The sequence below is a fragment of the Phoenix dactylifera genome, chromosome 13, assembly GCF_009389715.1.
Source record: "Phoenix dactylifera cultivar Barhee BC4 chromosome 13, palm_55x_up_171113_PBpolish2nd_filt_p, whole genome shotgun sequence".
Classification (NCBI taxonomy): Eukaryota; Viridiplantae; Streptophyta; class Magnoliopsida; order Arecales; family Arecaceae; genus Phoenix; species Phoenix dactylifera.
In genome coordinates, this window is record NC_052404.1 from 12,785,684 (window position 1) to 12,809,481 (window position 23,798).

Sequence of the window (23,798 nt, forward strand, 5' to 3'; positions counted from 1 at the left end):
TGCTCAGGACACCCCCCAAAAATTAAAAAAAAATTAAATACTCTCTACACCCCCCCATTTGCTAAGGACACCCCTAAAAAATTGAAAATTCCTAAATTACCCCCCACCCTCCCCACCCCCTCACCTAAATTGCTCTCTACACCCCCCAAACCCCCCCCCACCCCGCTCTTTCCCTCCAAAACACGTCGCCAACGCCCAAAACCCCCCCGTTCCCCCTTCTCCCTCTCGTCGCCGGCATTCTCCCGATCTCCGACCACCTCGCCGGCTTCTCCCGGAACCACCTCGCCGGCTTCTCCCGAAATTTTTTTTTTTCACGGTTCGTGCTCCGTTCGGCACTGGATCGCCGAACAAAAGGCTTCTGTTCGGCTGAACAGTGCCGGACAGAAGCCTTCTGTTCGGCACTGTGCAGCCGAACAGATCTGTTCGGTTGAGGGTTGCCGAACAGAAGGCTTCTGTTCGGCACTGTTCAGCCGAACAGAAGCCTTTTGTTCGGCGATCCAGTGCCGAACGGAGCACGAACCGTGAAAAAAAAAAAATTCGGAAGAAGCCGGCGAGGTGGTTCCGAGAGAAGCCGGCGAGGTGGTCGGAGATCGGGAGAATGCCGGCGACGAGAGGGAGAAGGGGGAACGGGGGAGGAGGGGTTTAAGGGGGGTTTGAGGGGTATTTTTTTTTTTTCTTTTCAAAACGAAACGGAGGAGGAGGAAGGGGGGTGTATGAGAAAATTTCAAGGGCAATATGGTAATTACACTAAAGGTTAGTTTGGGTATTTTTTTTTTGGTTTTTGGGGGGTGTCCTGAGCAATAGGGGGGTGTATATAGAACTACCCGAGAAAGAGGGAGGAGAGATTTGGTACACGTCTGAAGCCACTCTTATCTTGCATCCCTTCTCTTTTTTGGTTTTGGTCTTGGTTTTACTTCCCTCACATTACTCCTGATCTAGCTGGGCCGTCAGGAAGAAAGATAGGGGGATTGGAGATGGACTTCTTGGAGGGTGGAGATTCTTTTAATTTTCCTCTCGGTGTCTTCTCCCCTCTTGGTTGGTAGAGAGAGAAAAGGAGGGAGGGGGGATTGAATGGCTGCTGTGCTGCGATGTTGCAGTTGCTGCTTGGGTACTCGCTTGAAGGGGAGATGGTGGGATGGGATTTTTATTAATTAGATAGAGTGAATTTCCCATAATGCCCCTACTTTCTCTTATAGAGAGGTCCCTTTCTGGGACAAATTATTTACTCTACCTTGGCTATGAAGTGCCATGGGATAACCTTTTCCTATTCCGCTTTTTTTTTTTCCTTTTTTACATTAGAAACAGTACTGCCAAGCATTATCTCATGGGCTCTTCCTTAAGCATAATTACTTTTCTGTGCTTCCATTCAAAAATTATATTTAATTGAAGAAGCTTTTTATCCATCTTTATTGCATTCATGTATTTTTGTTGAAATAATATGCTTGACAGCTATCTATTTTTATATCTTTTTTTAAATATTTTATACTTATTAAAATTTTTTATTATTAAAAAAAATCTTATTCACTAAATCCGTCTTAGGCCTCCAAATATATTGGGCCGCCCTCGGATGCATTTCATCATGTAGGGTAGCATAATTCATTCCAGAGTAAAAAATGGTAGGAGCTAACCAATAACTTATTCCCCTTTAAAATATTTTTACAAATAAAGCCCGTGATTCCTTTTGTGCACGCGTCCTCCAACTAGAAGGCATGTCAATTGCGGCCGTTTTTTAAATAGCGTGGCCTAACGGGGCCTATTTTGAACCTTGGTCCAGAATCCAGTGCGGTCTAGGGGTACCAACCGTCGTGCACGCTCTCCTTGTCTTCATCCGGCTGCCCCGAGAATTCGAAATTTGAAATCCCCGAACGCATTCGACCGTTGCTCTCCAAACCGTTCGAACTTCGCTGCTCCATCCAGCCTTTCAGAGCCTCCCATTTCCAGCGGAAATCCGATTGCCCAAGAATAAAGTTAAAAAAAAAAAAACAAAAAAGAGGCGACTAGCCGTTGCGCCGCGTTATTTACGAGGCGAGCCCATCATCCTTATTTAATTCTGAAGTCTCACTCTTCTTTGCTTGGAAGGGTAAGAGAAAAATGCGCGAGATTCTTCACATCCAGGGAGGTCAATGCGGCAACCAGATCGGTGCCAAGTTCTGGGAGGTGGTCTGTGCCGAGCACGGCATTGATGCCACCGGGAGGTACCATGGGACCTCCCATCTCCAGCTTGAGAGGGTCGACGTCTACTACAATGAGGCCGGCTGCGGGCGGTTTGTTCCTCGAGCCGTGCTCATGGATTTGGAGCCCGGCACCATGGACAGCGTCCGCTCCGGCCCCTACGGCCAGATCTTCCGCCCCGACAACTTTGTCTTTGGGCAGTCTGGTGCTGGGAACAATTGGGCCAAGGGGCACTACACCGAAGGTGCCGAGCTGATTGATTCCGTGCTTGATGTGGTTCGGAAGGAAGCAGAGAATTGTGATTGCTTGCAGGGTACGATCTCCTGCCTTAAATCTTGAGGTTTTTCGTGATCTGAACATCTTTTTTTGCAGATTTCCCCTGGTTTTTATACTTTTCTCCTCTTTTTTCTTTTTTTTTTTTTTGCCCCCCATCCAATTCTAAGCGTTTCATTGGTCTTCGTCTTTTGTTTTCGGTTGATGCTCATGTTGCAGTTATTTGACTGCAAAATGTTTGGAACATGTGACAATTCGTATCTAAAGAAGTTTTCGAACTTTCTGGGTGCTGATCCGTCGGATTTTTATGATTGGAAATTTTCAGAGTCCGACAGTTCTGTGCCGTTCTTTTCTGCTCGTCTGTTTAGAGGTTGTCACTTGGGAATCTTGCAGGGTTTCAGGTCTGTCACTCGCTGGGAGGAGGAACCGGGTCAGGCATGGGGACGCTACTGATATCTAAGATAAGGGAAGAGTACCCGGATCGAATGATGATGACCTTCTCTGTTTTCCCCTCCCCCAAGGTCTCTGACACCGTCGTCGAGCCTTACAATGCCACCTTATCGGTGCACCAGCTGGTGGAGAATGCTGATGAATGCATGGTCCTCGACAACGAAGCTCTTTACGACATCTGCTTCAGAACTCTCAAACTCACTACCCCCAGCTGTAAGCCACCTGCTATATGCTTGCACGCGCACTTCATTTTGCCATTCTGACTAATTCTGTCATCTTCCATTGGAGCAGTTGGCGACTTGAACCATTTGATCTCCGCAACCATGTCGGGAGTGACATGCTGCCTGAGGTTCCCTGGTCAGCTCAACTCCGACCTCCGAAAGCTTGCCGTTAATCTCGTCCCCTTCCCACGGCTTCACTTCTTCATGGTGGGGTTTGCTCCATTAACGTCCAGTGGGTCGCAGCAGTACCGTGCTCTCACGGTCCCAGAGCTGACCCAGCAGATGTGGGACGCCAAGAACATGATGTGCGCTGCTGATCCACGCCATGGGAGGTATCTTACAGCATCGGCCATGTTCCGGGGTAAGATGAGCACAAAGGAAGTGGATGAGCAGATGATCAATGTGCAGAATAAAAACTCTTCCTACTTTGTGGAGTGGATCCCCAACAATGTCAAATCCACTGTGTGTGATATTCCACCGACCGGTTTGAAGATGGCATCAACCTTCATTGGGAATTCAACTTCGATTCAGGAGATGTTCCGCAGGGTGAGCGAGCAATTCACCGCCATGTTCAGGAGGAAGGCTTTCTTGCACTGGTACACAGGGGAAGGGATGGACGAGATGGAGTTCACGGAGGCAGAGAGTAATATGAACGATCTGGTTTCGGAGTACCAGCAGTACCAGGATGCAACTGCTGATGAGGAGGAATACTACGAGGAAGAAGAAGAAGAAGAAGAGGGTCAGGAGATGTGATGATTGGAGAGCATCTGTACGGGCCGGGCAGATTTGTGGAATGCAACCTGACTTTCTTGGATGGGGTTGGGTTTCATTTCTTCATTGTCAAGTAAATTGCTGGTGATAATGTTCAAAATTAATTTTCTTGGCGCACCATGCGTCGAGGAAGCCATTTCCGGCGAAATATTTGATCTTCTGAGCATCTTTCTTACTCCTTCCTTCGAAGCTAATTCTAGAATAAAAACCCATTCTTCTACATTTACGTCTGAATGATCAAAATGACCGAGTCCAAGCAGGAGCAAAGCTGCTGGACTGCAGATCACTTTTTTTCTCCGTCATGCCTCGAACCGAATACCCAAGTTCAGAACACGGCACGGTTAGTCGGTTACATACTTTCTAGAGTAAAACCCCAAAGAATATGCTAGATCTAAAAAAAATTTATCACAATCTCAATGTCCATAAATAATAATAATCTCAATTCATAACGAACAATAAAACTAATCCAATTACAGAATTTAATTATTCAACTAGTATCACTGATGTTCTATCTATCTATTCTTTTTACTTGTGATTTCAACCATCGTCAAATACTATGCAACCTGTAACTCTGAAAAAAAAAAAGAAAGGAGGTTGTGAGCTTTACAGGCTAGTAAGAATTCCAAACTGCAAGCTCTAAATAACTTGAGATGGAAGGGGGTTGTATCTTTTGTACGACGGAAGGATGCACTTTCCTTTCGCTTTGCTTTGAGATTTACGCCGACAGATGAATGACAGAATGCTTTGAGATCTGTATGGTGGGTAATTCGATGTTGGATTCGTGCGAAGAAAGGTGAAACTTTTTTTCGGAGATTTTGGACAGCCAAATGTTTATCGCTGATTGCCACCCCAAAAAAATCCTCCAAGGATTACGGACTTCCCTTAAACCCCTACCCCAACCCAAACAAATTTGAGAAATTTGGAATGTGATTTAATAGAAATATGATCATCTTCAAGAAGCCTTTACATTTTTTTCAGAAGAAAAGTAGGGCAAAAGCCTCACGCAGTTTATCAAAAGAACTGAAAGGGCGCATAGGAGAGAGGAGTTGCATATTAGTCAGCTTCTTAAGCTTGTACAGCCAAGGAGCGCCCCTAACAAACACTTGCCTGATAAAAAATCTCCAAACAGCCTTATCAGTCCAAAAAAAAAAAAAAATAACGGACGGCATAAAAAAGAAGACCAACATTTTAGCCTTCTCCTCTTATGATTCCTTATAATGTGCCAAGGATTTTTGACATTTTTTAATATCTCAAATTATACAAATATAAACAATAGGCTTTTTCTTCCACCAAAGTAACAACTAACCTTATACGCTTCTAGACTAGGACTAACATTTCCATCAGCATTGGACGGGCATATTCTAAACTCTGTTCTCAAGTTTACCTGCTATTGCCTTGCCTGCGAGTATCTAGTTAAGGACTTTTGATTTCATTGATGCGGGAAATAGCACAGATGATACTGCGAGCATTACTATGCCTACTAGAACACTACCAGATATGGTCAGCCAAATTGGTGATATTTTGTACTCTGACTGCGGTGGATGTTTTTATTCTGGGATTGTCGAATGACCTCCGGGTTAACGTAAAAAGGATACTGCAAAATGTTGCGTAGGGCGATTGATGGAATGGTCGAGTCTACTTACTTAAACCACCAGCTTAAATGTTGAAAGATCTTAGGTCAATTTAACTACAGATTAGTGACTGGCACTGCATACTATGGAAACCTCACGAATACTCGGATCGACTAGAAACAATCAACACCACGGTCTCCACATAATTTGCTACCTCCGCAAGCTGGTTGCGAAAGCTCGCCCTACCAAATCAGCCGACACTCGGCAGATTTTTGCTCCTCCTCGGGACGGCGAGCGGCGGCAGCATCTCCCGGTGTTCCCTCCGGATCGCCCACAGCACCTCCGCGCACCTCTTCATGGCCGGTCGAGATCTCTTGGACGGCGCCATGCACTGGAGGGCCAGCCCCATCACCTTCTCCACCGCCGCGATCGCCGCCTGGCTCCGCCGCAGCCTCGGGTCCATCGCCAGCACCGCATCTCCTTCCTTGAATCGACGTATCGCCTGTCCATCCAGATCGTCGATTGTTAGGAGAAGACGAGAGAAGAGATGGACGCTCTTTTTATCATATTTTTTTATTTTTTGGCGTAAAGCTTAGTGCTCGACGGTGTTACCCATTTGGTGGTGACGCGCTCCTTGTGGTTGCGGTTGCGCTCGATGGGGCGCCGCCCTGTGACGAGCTCCACGAGGAGGACGCCGAAGGAGTAGACGTCGCTCTTGTCGGTGAGCTGGTAGGTCTGGAGGTATTCCGGGTCCACGTACCCGGCAGTGCCTTTGATCTGGGTGGAGATATGGGTGGCGTCCGGGTCGTCCGGCGCCAGGCGGGCGAACCCGAAGTCGGCGACCTTCGCTCGGAGCTTCTCCGTCAGCAGGATGTTCGACGCCTTTATGTCCCTGTGGATGATGGGATGATCTGCGTAGCACAGCAGTGTGGATGCTTCATTTTGCTGAATGCTAACTTCATTTCTCTAAATTAAACATGATTTAATGCCAATGACATTAGAAGAGGAAATATCATTTACCATCTCAGTACTTATTTGACATCTAGAGAAAAAAATAAAATAAAACAAAATAAATTGTTTTAGAGTCAGATTGCGATCAGGAAAGAAAAAGAAAATATGGCAGAAGAAAATCGGGGAACAAGTCCATGCAAACCGGCGCGGCTTATGCTACAGTAATAATTTGTTGAACAGTCTGATTGATAAAGCTCTCGTGCTATTTGTATTTGTTTTCTTTATGCAACCTTAGCATGCTTAGAGGATCATTATCTTCATTTCTGGATACCTGATAACTCTATAATTGGTAGCTTTTATGTTTTTGGGCGTCCAAGGGACTGTTATTCTGAGCTCAGCATGTTAAAAAGATGGCTGGCTACGCAAGATTCATATCTTCATTCACAAATTGATTATCCAAACATTACTTCTTAATTAATGTACTGTATGCATGTTATGATGACATGTTAAGGAGATTCATACGACTTGTGTTAACAGCCGAGCTTGGTGCAATCTCCTCTTTGGGCTATTGTGGAAGTGTGCCAATCAACATTGAGTGCCGCACAAATCTTTCCTCCATGAATGATTAAATTCTTTTGGAAATAAACACTTCTATTAAGTAAAACTACTCGAGACCGATGATTCTCGATCGATTTCTGACTTGGAGATTACCTGTATACATGTGCAGATAGGTGATAGCATGAGCTACATCAGTAGCAATGTTAAGCCGATGTTCAAGCTCTAACCCATCTCCACGAGAACCTGCATTGCATTATATGATTTCTGATCATTCCCTAGCCAACTAAGCGAATTAAGGCTCTAAGCCTTGAAATGTTGGACTCTTAATTTGTTCTTTCTGCTGAACTCCAAGAACGACCTAAGATGAGATACCACTTTCCATCTTTATGAAGCAATCCTATCGTTCTCAACTTTACGAAGGTACCTTTATCGGTCCTGTCGTCGTTTGAGGCTTAGCGATTCATATAACATACCGTCCAGGTGTTCGCGGAGAGTGCCATTGCCGACGTACTCGACCACAAGTAAACGCTCATCATCACGCTCTAGGAATCCAAGGAATCTGACCAAGTTCAAATGCTCTACCTTTGACATGATTTGGACTTCGCTCTTAAACTCTGCGGACAGGTTCCTGTTATAGATGTTCTGCATCAAAGTTCCCGTAAATAAGTTCCTGGATAAATATTAGTTACATTCTAATGCATGGTCAACAAAGCATGAGAAGACATGCATGCTGGCCAGTGGAAATAAAGGGGTCCAACCTTGGTGGCACGTTTTACAGCAATAAGCGACCCATCCTTGAGTTTCCCCTTGTACACTGCTCCAAAACCTCCTAGCCCGATTCTGTTTTCTACAGAGAAGTTTGCAGTGGCTTTGTAGATATCTGCAATTGAGAACATTGTTGTTTCTTGCCGTGCTTCATTCCTACTGCGGGAGCTGCCATGCCTGAAATTAGAGATGCTGCCGTTGTTTGTTGTCGATATCTTTGAGCCTGCAGCAGAGTAGGGACACTCACCTATCTTAGAACTTCTGCGATGCAGTGAACTTTCGGGGACTCAATAATGTGTTTGCGATGCCAAGTCGGAAGCAGCATTTTATTTTCTGTTCCATATCACATTCTATATATAATTGTTTCAAATGCAAAAAAAATAATAAAAAAGAAAAAAAGAGAGAAACACTTACTATCAAACTACAAGAAGAAAGACCAATCTTAGTACATGGTTGTGATCAGATGATCGGACACTAGTATTGCAAGTTTGTAGAAATAAAAAGATAATATAGAACTCAAAGATAAAAGTTTATGTCTGGTGAAGAATGGGATCCAGCATTGTTCAAGGAAAGGTTGATATGACTAGCGGAAAGGTGGACCACCATGTGGATGCTTTAGGCTATGGCCTGGAACGATGAGGTGGATCCTATGCGACTGTTGGGACCCGTTGTAACTTTGAAATAGTCAAACAAGATCAGGTATTAATAAAGGGCTAAACTTGGAAGTGACAAAAGGGCAAACAAAGCCACTGCATGCTGATGGTGGACTGGCAATGTGCAAGCCATGAATTGAAAGGGCGCCACCGTGTGCTGATGCTAATAAAAAGGCCTTTTGGTGCGGACGATGAAAGAGAGCAGAAGAATAAATACGGGAAGGAATTTTATGTTGGTGCAGAGGTATGAATTGTACATCTAGAATTTAACATCTTAATACCTAATGTCGGTGTGATGGATGCCACAAATTGTTCTTGGTAGAAGCTAAATAGATATTATCAATAAATATTTTATCATTATACGAAAATATGTCCGTGGTGTTCCTGTTTTGCCTCTTAAATTTATTGATATTCAGGTATGAGTTATAAATATTTTATCTCTAAATTTCTTCGTTTTTCTGTATATTATGCTGCAATTTGTGCCGGATTTGAAAGAGATCGGCATGGCCGTATCGGGGGAGGAGTTGGAAATTCGAATTTCGATTCTTATGAAACTGCGAACAACGTCGTGCTTAATTGTAGATTCTTGTATGAACTAGTTTCATTCCTCCGTTTACCGCTGTTTCTCGACTAGAGAACGGGGGTGCCGAGATGGAGCACCATGGATGGAAGGTTCCATGCAATCCGTGAAAATTAAGAAGCCGACAAAAGGATTTTACCACTTGGTGGTGGTTTCAGTGGGGTGGGTGGGATGCTTTACTACGTACTGCAGTATTCTCTTATGGTGAAATCCTTGAAGGTGCGAATTATTTAATATGGAAGAATTAACATACTGGATGCGGAGGAAACATCACGGTGTTGGATTGTGCTGCCCTCCCAGTCAGCTTCCTCCACAGATTTACTGCGGCGGGGCACGAAACATGGGATGAGTGCACCGGCAACTCCTCGCGCTGCAGCTCTGAATGAGTTCCTCCTGTAGATCCGGTTCTGATCAAAACTGATGGTGAGAGCGGTGCAAGTTGATGACTCTGAGAAATCAGGATTTGATGGTAGCCCATGACCGATACCGGAGTCTTCTTCCCGACGGCTGAAGCTGAGCAGCTGACGGCCGGATTCCTGCATAATATATAGGAAAAACCGAGTCCGATATCTCTACTCACAAATGGCCGTCGTGTCTCTTTCCAGTTATGAGCTCCGGGCGCTCGTGCTTCCCAAGACTCGTTCAAGGTTGCTGAAATGCATGCAGGTCTAGGGAAGGCAGTCTGCACGGGATAAGTGACGTAGGTGGCGGCCAAAGTCTCAATGAAATAAATATTGATGACAATTGGAACATTAGATTATATGCTCTGTGGCCCTGTTATTTATGAGACTTAGTTACGCCATCCAGAAAAGCCAAGGATTGCGGCTTTAATTAGTGTTGGATTATAGGCATGCGCGGCGATGTTTATTGCCTTCCATACAAATCATGAAAAGCAAGCACAGCTGCGTTGCCGATTCATTCAAACTCGTCGGATTATTTTTAATTTGGCCAAACGATCCCAGCCTTGAGACATTGCGTAGCCGTTACTCCATTACCTTTTCCGCAGAATAATTTAAGAAAATATCAATTCACGATATAGATGTCGTATTTATTTTATGTCGTAGGAGAATTATTTTAGGCTTTGCGATTGATTCGTTCTACTCCAAAAGGCATTTGTTTTCTCATATTTCGGATACGCGCAAAAATACCAGATTGGTTCAGTCAGACAGAGAGATGTCAAGATTCTTCTTTTTTTTTTAAAAAAAAAAAGAATGCACCATGAGGCGAGGTTGGAACAAACAATGTTGAAAAGATAAGGAACCGTTATTTTCTTGACATGTCGTAGTGCATTAAATACTTCATCGACAGAAAGATAGAATGTAAAGCTCTGGCAGCATTTTATGAGCCGCGAATTTGTTCAGCTGCCAAGCGATATCTATTCATCTGGCATCGTCATCCCAAACAATACCTGGCGGATATCCATCTCCATAATGCAGTAACGCACACGTAGACACCGCTGTTAAGAAATACATCAGGTAAGCAAATACGACCAGTTAAATCCTTTTCATGTTATAACCGGGGGTCAACTCTGCTGCGTGCAGTTCGAAAAATAGCAGACGAATCGATATCTCTATTTATTGATTTTTCCCCGGGGATTTTGCTGTCGCACTGCACATAATGGGATGCAGAGACACTTTTCTGTTTCAGCAGAGGAAAAATTTGGAAATCTAGAAGAAAACTTGTTCTCCGGTCACATATAAAAATTCCAGAAAATGGTTAGCGCTGAAGGGAAGCACTGCTGTCAGTGTGAGGAAGGCATGGAAAGAGCCCAACCACTGCACGAAATAACCTGTCCCTATTGTGCTGAATGTAGCAGCCAATGTGCCAGCTGAGTTTGTTATCCCTCTTCATCAAAGCAAAGATGGTTAGCATAAACATTCGATGACTTCGCTGTCCAGAGATGAAAATAAGCCGTGCAGTTTAGACCTATCAATGGGTCGGGTCTATTTTAGAAAACCGAGTCTTGTCTGAACTAAAAAAGGGATCTTACCTGAATAGAAAAGCTATGTATATTGATTTAAGGATGATCAATAAAAGAAAAAAAATGACCTAGACCGTACTTTTGCCAAATTTTCTATTTTTTTCTAATTTTTTTTGAAAGATTCGAATTCAGCTTCCTTCCTCTCAATCCAATCAACTATATAGAATGATAATGACATATGTACTAATTGATTTGTATCTGGGCTTTCCTTTGGGCTACTAAAAGAGGACATTTGTATAGATACAATAGAAGTACTATAGGAAAATGTACATCAACGTCGGGAAAAAAAAAAAAAAGAACTGCCGCATGAACTTGCAATTTCATTAAAGGACTGTTTCATGCCAAACTGAGTTGGATAACCTGAGTGGCATATGATATTCAGATTTGATTGTTAATCGGTAACAAAGTTGTATGATTCTTGACCTCAGCTGGAGGACTCTGTGTGTAGCTAATTAATCCAGAGCCAATTGGACTCTATTCTAGCTTCCCCCTTTACCGTGAAGATTATAACATATGTATCTAAGTTTGATGCATGATTCTTGTAGGCATAATTTTTCAATCATCTTCTGTAAATTTTCTTTCCTATAATCGTACTGTAAGAACAAAGTGAATTATTTATCACTAAACTAATTGTCGATCCACTTTCACTAGAACACTCTTGGCCAAGTGTGCTTGGGCCTTTGTTGGTTCCTTGACATCATTTGAAAAGCACAGGTACCCCATTGTAATTCAAAGGGGTCGTATAAATACTAGGTCTACCATAGACTCGCGTGTCATGCACGCTGCCATTGAAGCTGATCTTGAGGGAGTAAGAGGGTGGTGGCTCGTAGGAGAAGAAAATCATTTGAGGGAATGCAGGATCTATACAGAAGACGAGCCACAGATTTTTCTTACGATCAAGAATTTTGATGTAAAGGGGAGGCAAAAGGAGCCACCCGGCTTTTACCGAAGATTAATCGTACGATCAAGGAACTTGATCAAGATCTGGTTTTGAAGTGCAATTCCGGCCCATATCTCCCTACTTCCTGTTTCGCGTCTCCCCAACTCCAGCTTCTTGTCCGACCTTTAGACATTAAGCCCACCCACATGCAAGCTGTACATTATCTCCTCAGTGTCAAGCTAGATGTGCCACTTACCTGATGCATAATTTTGCAGTTTGGACATGTGAATGAACAGCAAAAGAAAGAAAAAAAAAAATCATAGTACTCTCTGCAGATCATGCCCAGAGATTCCCCCGTCGACCAGATTATCTGCACAAAAGAGAAATTGAAATGCCAAACTATAATGGCATACATCTATCTATACAGGTACTACAGCATTGTATCTTCCAAGTGAAATCAAAAGTCAGTCTCGCTGCTGAACTGGAAACTCTTAGCGGCGGCTAAATCAACCAAGCTGTTTAACCCTAAAAATATCGATAGCATTAGTTCCGTATGCCGTATCATTTCAATGGCATATCATTCCATATGCCATCGAAATCAACTATATATAGCATGGCATTCCGATTAACAAGACTTGGGAAGTTTTCTCGATTTCATGATTAGCTCCTCTTATGGTCTAACAAATTCATGCCCTGCCCCTCGTAAGTCAGTTAAAACTTTTGGAAGTGGTTTTGCTTGGTCTTCCGCCGGCAAACTGTGACTGGTAGGCCTCTGAAATCTGCACGATGCTGTCATTTGGTCTCTCGAGTACTTCTTTTCCAAGTTCTCAAAAAGTTGCACCATTCGAAATTACATTGTCGAATATCCGGCTGCGGACATTACTTAAAGAGCATCCAAAGATAAGGAGCAGGGCACGCAGCCCGTGGCGCATAGCAGAAAGATCGCTGGGTGGACCACGTTGATTGAACTGAACTATAGTGGGGCCAACAACGGTAACGTTTGTGGGGATATGAGAACTTTTACAGTTGTCGCAATGGTATGTCATGATCTCTAAGGCATGATGTTTAAATTTAGTTGAACTGTTGTACCGATCAAGAATATATCATCCCTGAAAAAAAGCATAGATAAACAGTTAAGCCCATTTGTTCAAAAAGGAGGAAAGAAAGAATTATGTCCGAACAGTGTAGCTTGATGCGGAGAGCCAAATACATGAATTTGTGAATGCAGTTTGGATTGTGCTCGAGGGCTCCCCTAGCATGGAATAACAATGGTAGAGTCCCTACAAACTAGTCAAAAATAGTAATCAGGGCTGAGTCGTGTCACAAAGTGCGACCTGTATTGACGGGATAGCATTTCATATACGGTTTAAAAGCTAGCATAACTTGATGATGGCAGCTAGGAACTCTACAAAAGGTTCAAGATTGTATACCTAAAAAACAACTAATCAACAACGTGAAGATTGTATTTCCGTCCTCATATTCTTTTTTTTAGCACCGCGAGCTAAGACAGGACAAACAGAGATGTTATTATCCAAGCGAGCAGGATAACAGGGGATAAACAATCAAACATGTTATAAGCCAATGCAGCAAATATAATGCTTGCTTTTTCACCCAGCAAGGAGAGCAATACAGAAATATACGCGCCTACTCCCAGGAAGAACATGAACCGGCTCGGTGCGATCCTAGCACGCTCCTTGTCAGGTAATGAGAACCGACGTGCTTTCCCTTCCCCGACGACCCCCCATTCCTCCGGCTATTCCGCATTGGTGTCAAGTGGAACCTTAGCAAGCCCTTCTCAAAATGGCTGGGAGAGTACCTCGCACTCCGGTTCCTCTCCAACACGATCTCCTCCCTCCTCCTCTTCCCATGTCCGTCGGTCTCCACCACGCTGTTCCTCGTCATGCTCCCAAAACCGCCACCACCATCGCCGTTGAATGAGCTCCTCGAACTCACACTGCTGTTGCACCGCGAAATCTTCCCACTGCAGCCCCGAGCCCGCAGCTCGGGCCACGACTCCGAGTAGGATCTCCTAACCACATCGTCTCCTCCTCTGCTGCTGCCTCGGCGGTGTATAAGCCCCCAGATGTTCCATGCCTTGCTCCACCTCCCGGACTTCTTTGTACAACTCCCCTTGCAGGAGTCTCTGAAAGCCGATACAAAGCTCTCGGAGCGATCGTCCCTCAAAGAATTTGAGCTGAAATCTCTTAGATCCCTGTCGAGCAAGCTTCCCGGGTGGAAGGGGAAGAACTCGGTGCCACTGGCAGGAGACGCCTTGGCATTGGAGGCCGGCTGTCGCTCGTCAGTCTCGATGGTCGCCTTCCGGACAGAGTTTGACCGCTCGAAGCTCCGCCGCCGCCAGCTAGATAAGTCCAAGGAGTAGTCCCGTGTCTGGGTGGAGCCGCCCGGGGTCATGGCGTCCTCCTCGACGGGGATCTGGCCGTCCGACCGCTGTACGGCCGGGGCGGGGGCGTCCTCGACGACGGAGAGCATGGGAGGGAGGCGAGGGAACAGGGATCGGCCTCCGCTGAGGAAGCCGTCCCAGGAGGCCCTGGGCTCGTCCCACGAGAACCGGGGGTCGTCGAAGGAGAACCGGCCGGCGTCGAGGGAGAACCGCGGGTCGCTGTCGCAGGACCGCCGGCCGAACGCATCGATGGCGATCTCCGAATGCGTGTCGCGGAATCGCCGGGACGACCTGGGGGGCTTTTCCGACGGCGGCATGGTGGACGCGGCCGCCTTGCTGCCGCCCTGCTGCTTCTTGAGCTTCTGCTTCCGCCGCCACTTCTGGAGCTTCTTGCTGAAGACGGAGGCGGCGAGCCAGAAGCTGCCGGCGATGTCCTTGAGGTCTTTAGGAGGGGGCTTCTTGGCTTGGCCAGCGGAGTCGAAACCTCTGTGGTCCTTCATCGGTTTCAGCTCCGCCTCCTCCCGCTCTCCTCCCTCGATCTCCCCCGACGTTCCGACCACGAGGACGGGGCCCACGACCCTGATTTCGTCCCCGTTGTCTCTCCCCTCCTCCTCCTCCTCCGCTTCCCAGGTTTCGAGCACGGGAGCCGCGACGGAGGAAGACGGGGGAGGGAATCGTAGGTTCGGGCACTCGCCCTCGACCTCCCCGCCCGCCGCGGCGGAGGCGGAGGAGGAGGAGGAGGCCGAGGGGAGGAAAGGGTCTCGCGCCCGGTTCTTGTCCCTCTCGCTGTTGTCCTGGTGGAAGAGGGACCAGAGGGTGTTGCGGACGCGGACGTCGCAGGACTTGCGGTGGAGCTCGAATGAAGCGGAGGCACGGGGCCCGGAGAAGCCGTCGCCGCGACCGCAGGAAAAGGACTTGCAGCGGCGGAGCTCCGGGCGCGAAAACGAAGAGGAGGTGGAGTTTGATGAAGCGGGTTGCCCTCCTCCAACGGCCTTGAAGAAGAGGGATTTGAAGGCGGAGGACGAAGCGGACTTGCGGCCGGAGGAGGCAGAGTCGAGGTGGGCGAGGCGCTCGCGGAGGCAGGAAGCGCAGAAGCCGGTGACGAGCTCGTCGGGGTGGAGGTGGCAGGAGGAAGAAGGGAGGCGCTGGACCTGGAGACTCATGCTTCTGCTTCTGGTTAGTACCTAGTATTTGATGCCGCGGCGGTCTTCTTTAAAAACTACTGATGGTCGTTGTACGGTTATACTTCCTGGCACGTTAACACTGTCGGCCAGTTGGGCCTGGAGTGAGAGATAGAGAGTGTAGGGCGAGATATTCCTTCTCAATGGATTTTGGGAATGGGAAGGGGGAGAGGAGGAGGAGGAGGAGGAGGAGGAGGGTCTTTGAGACCCAGCGAGGGAGACGGCATTGGGTAAAGGATTTTTCAAAAGACTGTAAAGTGGGGAAAAGGGGATTAAAAAAAACGGAAAAGAATAAATGAAAATTAGAGAAAGAAAAAAAGAAAAAACAAAAAGCAAAAGCGATCACGCCCTGTCGTCCGTCCCTTTTTCTTTTTCACTTTTTCCGTTCCCCTCTTTCAATTTTCCTTTTCTTTCAATTTCTATTTTTCCTTCCATGTGTATGAATTTCTAGGTATTCTTTATTATTTTTCATTGTTTGCTGTTTTCTTGTTCCATACTCATTCTTCGCTGATGATACGTGGCATAGGAAAAACCAATTTCAAATGGACTCAGATGTCTGAATGAATCTAGATAAGAAAAAGCTCCAAAATAGATCGCTACTGACTCAGAATTTTAGAACTCAACTTTGGCAGAAAAGAAGGTCCAAGGTACCACGTACGTACCATGAAAAATATATGCATACTCTCTATTCTCTCTATTTTCCGGATCTCTTCCTCCTTTTGCTGTTCCTAGAGGCCCTCAACGGACTAGCCCCGGTGACCTTCAAGCTCTTCTTCATTCCCTACATACAGATCGTCCAGGCCCAGCACAGATCGGATCTCCATCTCCACATGCGGATTCATCTGCAACCTTCCACCTACCAGATCAAATTTTGATGGCAACAAATTGACACTATTTGTGGGTGTTGCTGGAATTTGGACCCGGAGGCGACCACTGGGCCAGGAAGGAGGAGCTCCAGGAAGGCTTGGCGAATGACGGCGATTCGACGATGTGCGGCGTCCTCCGGAAGACCTGCAAGAAGCCGGTGGCCGGATTTTTCCGGCGCCGGCCCTCCGATGCTTAAGTCAGAGAGATGGCCCAAGAATATGCAAGAGCGGAGCTCGAGTTAGAGAGTCGGGAAAAATCCCCCCTCCCCCTCAGGAATTCCCTATTTATAGGGGGGAACGGATTTACCTGTGATGTGACAGGGCGAAGGCACTGCCATATGGTTGGACGTATAGTGGAAGTTAATGCTCGATCGTGTAAATCAATGCTGTCTTCATAGGAGATCAGGCCGAAGCCTTTGAATTACTACGGAACCATGCTGTCGTTTATGGCCAAACAAGTTTGCCGTGTGGAGCTAAACATTCGTAGACAACAGGAGCCATGCGCCTTAATTATTGAATGAGCCACATGCCTGCAGAGGTCACATGCATTGATTGTTGAGTGAACTAGGCGTTTGGAGAGGCCATACGCTTTAATTGTTGCGTAAGCTGAATGTCTGGGGAGGCCATATGTATCGATTGTTGGCAAGGACAGGGCACGATTCGTGGGAGAACGCGATAATGGCGGTCTACCGCTCGGATGCTTCCTAGTCGGAGGAGCCGCTTGGGCACTTTCAAGCCCTTAAGTCAGGATCCATTCGGCCGCCCCTTGCTCGGAGGGGTGCCCGGTCGCCTCCTACTCGGAGGGAGCGCTCGGGTTGCCTTCTGCTCGGAGGGATGCTTGGTTGCCTCCTACTCGGAGGGGATGCTTTTTCCCCCCAACACTACCCCCGACTTTCGAGCTCGAGCTGCTCGCAGGCTCGAGCGCGGAAAGTAGTTAAAGTGGATTAGGGGGGAATTTTGAATTATCGCGTGCTTCGAGACACTTTAATGGGAGTAGGTGGATGGCGTCCCTTCTTTCCAGAAGTGTCTCATCATTAGTACCTCCCATTTTTCCGAGCGTTCTTGCGCCGTGAGCTCATGATGGGGCTACACGATCCGACGGGGCGTCTCCTTTTCCGAAGCGTCGGTCCTAATTGAATGCTGCGCCTTAATTCCCTGGGTTGACATGTGTCGTGATCTGGATAGGGAAGAGCGCTCTGCTGAGCGGATCTGAGTCGTTGGAGGGGTCTATATATAAACCCCTCCTTGGTCGTCTTTGATTTCTCTCCCATTGTCTTCCTCTCCTTCCCATCTTCTTCTCATCTTCTTTCCAGTCCGAAGCGGCAGATCTTCCATTGCCTCCGGTGAACTCCCACAGGTGTCCCTCTTTTTATTGCTCGGAACCCTTCTTTTCTCCCTTCTTCTTTCTTTTTCCTAATGGGTCTTGGTCCGACTGAAATCGGGTCCATGATGAGTGAGTTAGAGGTTGAGATGGTTGAGGAGTGGTTTTTTCCTCGGCGAGGGTTTCGTTTGGAACCCGCTGGGTTGGGGGATCGGGTAACGAACCCCCCGGTAGGTCGGATCGGAGTGTACTTAGAGGCACTCTGGGCCGGCCTACGGTTTCCCCTCCATAGGTTCGTGAACGAGTTGCTCGGGTAGTACCAACTCGTCCCGGCGCAACTTGCTCCGAACGCACGGAGGACGATTATCGGGTTCTTGTCCCTGTGCATGGCATACGGGATCCCGACTTCCGTGAACGTCTTCCGGCGGCTCTTCATGTTGAAGTCCAATCCGGGAGATGGGGAGTGGCTCTATATTGCCCTTCGGGTGGGTCGGCCGCTCTTCCAGGGCGCTCCGTCGTCCATTCATGATTGGAAGAAAAAGTTTTTCTTTTTGGGTTCCGAGCGGACGTGGGGGTTCGACCCTAGGTGGAGGCAGAGCCAGCTCAGAACCGCCAACAAACTCCCCAGGCTTTCTTCATGCGAGCAGGGGATCCTTAACGCTGTTCGCAGCCTCGGGGATGGTATTCTTCTGAGCGGCCTCGTGAGCGAGGACGCTTTAGTCAATGTCGGTCTGAGCTCGGCGCGTCCTCAGGGTAAGGGTAGTAATAGAAAGGTTTTCTTTTTCTTTTTCTTTGTAATATTTTGCGAATTTATCTTGCTCGTCCTTGCAGATATTGCGAAGATGGTGACCAAGAGCGAAACTTTGTACGCTCGGTTCCGAAAGAGGGCTGCCGAGCTCGGAGGAGAACAGCTCGAGCCGAAGAAGAAGGCAAAGGTCTCGGCTGACGGAGCCGTCGAGAAGAGCGCTCTCCGGATCGGATCCTTCGAAGCTGCTCGGAGGGGAGGCTTGAGCTCCGAGCCCAAGAGCTCGGCTGGAGCCACAATGGCGCTTGCATGCCCGATGCCGATCTTACAGGTCCCCCCTCGGTCGCCTGTCCGACCCGAGCGCCCGGCATCCGGGCCGGGCAGCAGCCGAGGGGCTGTGAGGCCGCCCTCGCCGAAGGCGACAAGGCCCAGCCTTTCCGACCCACTGGAGGATAAGGGCCAAGAAGAAAGGCGGCCCTACGCTCCGGAATGGGCGGGGTTCGAGGGTGACTCAGCCCTCGAGAATGTTGAGACGGCGTGGCAGATCTTCCGCGTCGCGCTCCTTCCAGCCGACAGGTCAAAAATTCAGGCCATGAGCCTGAATAATTTTTGGAGTCAACTCGCCTCTCTGTTATTCGGGTAGGTCTTCATTATTTGCCGTTATTTATTCCTTACACTTTTAGGTTTTATACCGTAATTTTATCCTCGGCCTAATTTCTGTCTTGGTTACAGCACCTCCACAAGATCGAGACACTGATCTCACTCGGGGCGGATTACAAAGAACGAGCTCGTCGGAGTTCACGGGCACTAGAAGAGGCCGAGAGAAAGCTGGCGGAGCTCGAGCTCCACAAGAAGGAGCTTTTGCTTAGAGTGGGGGCCACCGAGGACGAAGTCCAGCTTCTGACCATGGCGCTCGAGGAAGAGAAGGCCGCTCATACTCTGGCTAGATCAGAGTTGCGGGCCGCCGAGGCTCGCTTGGCCGAGGCGCAATCTCTGCTCGCCATCCGCGAGCAGAGAGTAAAGGAAGCAGAGCGGGAGCAGCTCGAAGCTCGGAAAAAGAAGGCCCAAGAATGGGCTCAGGATGCCGTCCGGCTCTTCCGAGAATCGAAAGAGTTTCAAGAGCTGCTCGAGGAGGAGGCCATGAACGGCCTTATTCACGGGTTCAACGACTTCCGCAATCAACTGCGCCTGCTTTGCCCCGATTTCAATCTCAATCTACTTCAGCTCGGAGCTGGAGTCGAAGGCCTCGGGGCGAGGTCGGGTGAAACGGCCGAAGAGGCAGCTCTGGAGTCTGCCCCAGAAGAAGCTGCTCGGGGAACCGCTCCCGAGGGTGTTGCGGCTATTTCCGAAGTCGCGCCCGAGAGCACCGAAGGCGGCGAGGTTGGGGCCACTACTGATGAGAGCACAAAAGTGCGATTTACACATCACTTAAATTAGTATTACTGCTAATAAATAATGATAAAAGTATTGCATTAATATTATATTTTTTTGAGGGGTGCAGGTTATCATAAACTAGAGATAAAATATACATTTGGTACAATTGGGTTCAGAAAGATGCATGGCCCCAAGACGTACGCACCCAATCTCACTATGGCGTGGTCGAACCTATCATTTATCAAGCCCACAACCACAAATAGCAGTCAAGCCTAATCACACTGGAGCAACACTTGGCGACCATCCAGAGGGAACGAGCAATGAAACATCTAAGGAAAGATCATCCTAGAACTACACATCATCAACCTATGGCCTAGAGAATGATCAGCAGATGCTTGGCACGGTGGAGAGCATGCCATATTTCAGCCATCCAGACATCCCGTTCGTTCGCTCATCCCAGCTTCGCAATTCAACCCTCCGCGAGTCCGAGTTTCATCCCCTGCATCCGTGAGCCAGCGTCTTTGGCGATTCTCCCAGATTCCACCTCACCAACGATCAACGCCCGCATCCAAGCTTCCGGATTCCCAGCATCCGCACGACGTCCACGTCCGCGATCACCTCCGGCATCCGTCTCGTCCGCGTTCTCCTCCTTCTCAGCCTCACAACCTGAGCATGTCCGCGATCACCTCCCAAGCATCCTCCCAAGCCCGTGAAACCTCCCAGCCGTCCGTGATCAGCTCCCTTCCGGGCGTCCTCCAGATCGCGCTCCTCCACAGCGATCAGCGCCTCCCAGCCGTTCATAAGCCTCAACCCGCATCTCTGCGACCTCCTAGCAGTCCGCGATCAGCCCCGAGCCCGTGATCCCAGCTCCCGTATCAAGTCCCGAGCATCCCAGCCATTCCGCCTCCTCCATCGCGTCCGTTCTCAGCGCCGGATCCGGCCGAGATCAGCTCCTCCAACGCCTCAGCCTCACGCGCCCAAGACCCAGCCGTTTGCCTCTAAAGCATTGATTCCAGCGCATTCCGAAGATCCATGGAGGGAGAGAGTTGATTATAAAAGGTAGTCGGCTGAGAGGGAGGCGGGTTCTCATCGGGAAAACAGAGGAGCCTCTGCGATTGAAGGGAGGAGTTGGGCGGCGGCAGGGGAAAGAAAAGAGAAGAAGGAAACAGGGTATGCCCTGTTTCCGAAAAGAAAAAAAAGAAAAAAATAGGGAAGAGGTGATGTTTGTAATGAGAGCCTAATTCCTTTGGCAAAGGGTGATGGATGAACCCTTGGCATGTTGCTTTCATCAAGTATACTCTAAACTTGTATTCTAATTGTTTAATATCCATTGGTATGATTTTGATTCTTGCTTACTCATCTATAAGATAGATCTTGTATGGTTTATATATATATTGATGCATGGATTGTTTTGATGCTTGATTTATCGTAGACGTAATCGGCACGATAAATACTTGGATGTTGAATTCATGTTCTAAGATTGTATACTCCATGATTAGAACTATTTTATCATATTAATCCTTAATCAAGAATCGCCGAGTTTATTTATTGAAAGTAATATTGTTAAGGAGGATTCCGGATCCCTAGCCATCTCTATATTCTTGAACATTGTTTAATCACATATTATTCTCTGCTTTTAATTTCTAAAGATTAACTAAAAATTACATCTGAAATTACGCTAATAATTCATATTTCGTTCCCTGAGGAATCGACCTCGGACTCCCGAGTTATATTACTTGTGCGATTCTCCTGCACTTGGGAGAGCAATTTTATTTTTGCACCAAGTTTTTGGCGCCGTTGCCGGAGAACGGCTGAGTTATTAGTATAATTTTAGATTTAATTTTTACCTTAGTAGTTAGTATTTTTCTTTTGAAAAAAAAAAAATTGCATCTTTACTACTATTTTTAATTCCCTGCACAGTTTGCATCAAACTCTGATATCATAGAAATTAGCCGTCTGATTTGACTCAAATTTGGTCAGCTAGTGTAAGACACATTGTTCAATAATCGGAACGGTCTGATTGACATTCTGAGACTTTTAAGACCATTAGATTAATATAAAACCTTGCTGCTTTTTACTTTGAATTTTCTGCATTTAATTTTTTTTAGAATCAGAATTTTATTGTTATTATATCTCATCAACCCTTGTTGCTAATTGAAAATTGATTAAAAAAAAAACTTTAAGAAAAGATCAAGGGTGATTATTCAAAACTAAAAAAAAAGAAAAAAAAAAAAACCTAAAATTTTAAATTTCAAATTTCAAATTTCAGAATTCAAATTTCAGACTTCAACTCATAAAATTTTAAAAAAAAATAAATAAATAATTTGCTTGATCACCTATTCAATGAAATTTAATGTCATGTCATAAAATATTAAAAAAAAATATCTTGATTGTTGCATATAGTATAAGGCATCAGCATAAAATATTCTAAGGGCTGAACCCATTTAAAAAGATAAGGTCGGGATTTCATCACTCGTCCTTAGCCCAAAAATCACCCCAGTGCATAAATGTCCCAAGCTTAACTAAAATCAACTAGACGTTGGCCCCTAAGGACATTCGAGCTCAATAGGACGAAGACCACCGAAAGTTGCACCAATTTCGCTCTGTGGCTTAGTTGATGTCTAGGCAAGCTTTGTCCCTATAAGGGAGACAGTTCATCTGTTCGAAGCAAGTGGGTTTTAAGTGGGACCTTTGCGAACGCATCGTGACCCCTCCACTTACCTGGGAGCTTACCTGGTCAACTCGGTTCATTAGACCGGATTGGAGGCTTAGGTGCCCTCTTCAAACCAGTTAGGAGCTGTCCAGAAATTTAAGAAAAACATTAGAAATTGAGGTGTAATGTTTTGTTGCATGTTTGATTGTGAATAGGATTTTTGTTTTAGGATGTCGTTTTAGGGTATCTTTAGTTGGTACTTATATTTATTTATTTTTTTTTTAAAAAAAAAGAAAGAAAAAAAAAGAGAGGGAAATATTTTGCATGTTAAAGTGGAATAGGGACGACACCGGTCGATTAAGTCGTACAACTTTAGATCATCCCTTAGGACATACCTCTGAAATTCCTTCACAATATCTCACACCTTGTGAGATGGCTGATCTAAATGAAGATGCGGGGAGTCACCACAATCGAGAACGAGAACCCCATGTTATGACTCTAAGACAATACCTACAACCGGCTAGGACTAGTCAACCATCATGCATAATTTTTCCTGATAATGTAGGACATTTTGACATCAAACCCGGGGTAATTCAATTACTGCCCAAGTTTCACGGGTTAGAATCCGAGAGTCCGTATCTTCATTTAAAAGATTTTGAAGAATTGAGTATTACATTTAGAGTGCCAAACGTCACCGAGGATGTCCTCAAATTGACATTGTTCCCTTTCTCTCTAAAGGATAAGGCCAAAACATGGCTAAACTCTTTGCGACCTAGATCAATAAGAAATTGGCAAGATATGCAGAGAGAATTTTTAAAGAAGTTCTTCCCCACACAAAGGACCAACTTTTTGAAGAGACATATCAGCAATTTCCAACAAAAAGATAATGAAACATTTTATGAATGTTGGGAAAGATTTAAAGACCTTCTTCTCTCATGCCCTCATCACGGGTTCGAAACTTGGAGAACCATTAGCTTCTTTTATGAAGGTTTATCTCCACAGTTGAAACAGTTTGTAGAGACCATGTGCAATGGTAGATTTTTAGAAAAACACCCTGATGAGGCATGGGAGTATTTGGATTCCCTTGCTGAGACTGCCCAACTTTGGGATAACGGGGATAGAAACAACAAGTCTTTGCCTAAGCCTACTAGCTCTGTACAGGGAGGCCTTTACAACCTCAGAACTGAGGATGATCTTCATGCTAAAATGGCAGCCCTCACTAGGAAGGTAGAAGAAATTGAGCTTAGGAAGGTTGAGCCTGTCAAAACTATAGAGCTTAGAAACGAGTGTTGTGGCATCTGCGATATGTCGGGTCATACCACTACAGATTGCCCCACCATACCGGCATTCAAAGAAGTCTTGCACGATCAAGCAAATGCTATGAACTCCTACCAAAAGCCTTATAACGATCCATACTCAAATACCTATAAC

At 46.4% G+C, this 23,798-nt stretch overlaps 3 protein-coding genes and 1 non-coding gene across 4 annotated transcripts; 1 reads left to right on the forward strand and 3 right to left on the reverse strand.

Moving 5' to 3' along the window:
- The first annotated feature begins 2,079 nt into the window (after window positions 1–2,079).
- LOC103697236 (tubulin beta-8 chain-like) lies at window positions 2,080–4,062 on the forward strand. The gene is made up of 3 exons (XM_008779056.1): window positions 2,080–2,485; window positions 2,839–3,108; window positions 3,187–4,062. The coding sequence occupies exons 1-3, from the start codon at window positions 2,092–2,094 to the stop codon at window positions 3,867–3,869; spliced, it is 1,347 nt and encodes a 448-aa protein (XP_008777278.1). The 5' UTR covers window positions 2,080–2,091; the 3' UTR covers window positions 3,870–4,062.
- A 1,442-nt stretch (window positions 4,063–5,504) lies between these two features.
- Window positions 5,505–9,632, reverse strand: LOC103697238 (calmodulin-binding receptor-like cytoplasmic kinase 2). Its single transcript, XM_026801172.2, has 6 exons — window positions 9,219–9,632; window positions 7,726–7,955; window positions 7,441–7,609; window positions 7,121–7,210; window positions 6,071–6,369; window positions 5,505–5,960 (listed from the first exon to the last, which is right to left on the reverse strand). Exons 1-6 carry the CDS (start codon window positions 9,505–9,507, stop codon window positions 5,709–5,711), a joined length of 1,329 nt encoding a protein of 442 aa, XP_026656973.2. The 5' UTR covers window positions 9,508–9,632; the 3' UTR covers window positions 5,505–5,708.
- Window positions 9,633–13,268: 3,636 nt separating this feature from the next.
- On the reverse strand, window positions 13,269–16,234 carry LOC103697237 (protein OCTOPUS-like). Its single transcript, XM_008779057.4, has one exon. It carries the CDS (start codon window positions 15,388–15,390, stop codon window positions 13,471–13,473), a length of 1,920 nt encoding a protein of 639 aa, XP_008777279.2. The 5' UTR covers window positions 15,391–16,234; the 3' UTR covers window positions 13,269–13,470.
- A 6,977-nt stretch (window positions 16,235–23,211) lies between these two features.
- On the reverse strand, window positions 23,212–23,320 carry LOC120112968. Its single transcript, XR_005514618.1, has one exon. It is a non-coding gene; the product is annotated as a small nucleolar RNA R71 (small nucleolar RNA).
- Window positions 23,321–23,798: the final 478 nt, after the last annotated feature.

Coding starts and splice junctions, on each gene's coding strand:
- LOC103697236 (XM_008779056.1), top strand. CDS start 2,092: ATGCGCGAGATTCTTCACATCCAGGGAGGTCAATGCGGCAACCAGATC. Junction 2,486..2,838: donor GAATTGTGATTGCTTGCAGG/GTACGATCTCCT, acceptor GGAATCTTGCAG/GGTTTCAGGTCTGTCACTCG. Junction 3,109..3,186: donor CAAACTCACTACCCCCAGCT/GTAAGCCACCTG, acceptor CCATTGGAGCAG/TTGGCGACTTGAACCATTTG.
- LOC103697238 (XM_026801172.2), bottom strand. CDS start 9,507: ATGCAGGAATCCGGCCGTCAGCTGCTCAGCTTCAGCCGTCGGGAAGAA. Junction 7,211..7,440: donor TCTCCGCGAACACCTGGACG/GTATGTTATATG, acceptor AATGCAATGCAG/GTTCTCGTGGAGATGGGTTA. Junction 5,961..6,070: donor AGCGCGTCACCACCAAATGG/GTAACACCGTCG, acceptor CTGGATGGACAG/GCGATACGTCGATTCAAGGA.
- LOC103697237 (XM_008779057.4), bottom strand. CDS start 15,390: ATGAGTCTCCAGGTCCAGCGCCTCCCTTCTTCCTCCTGCCACCTCCAC.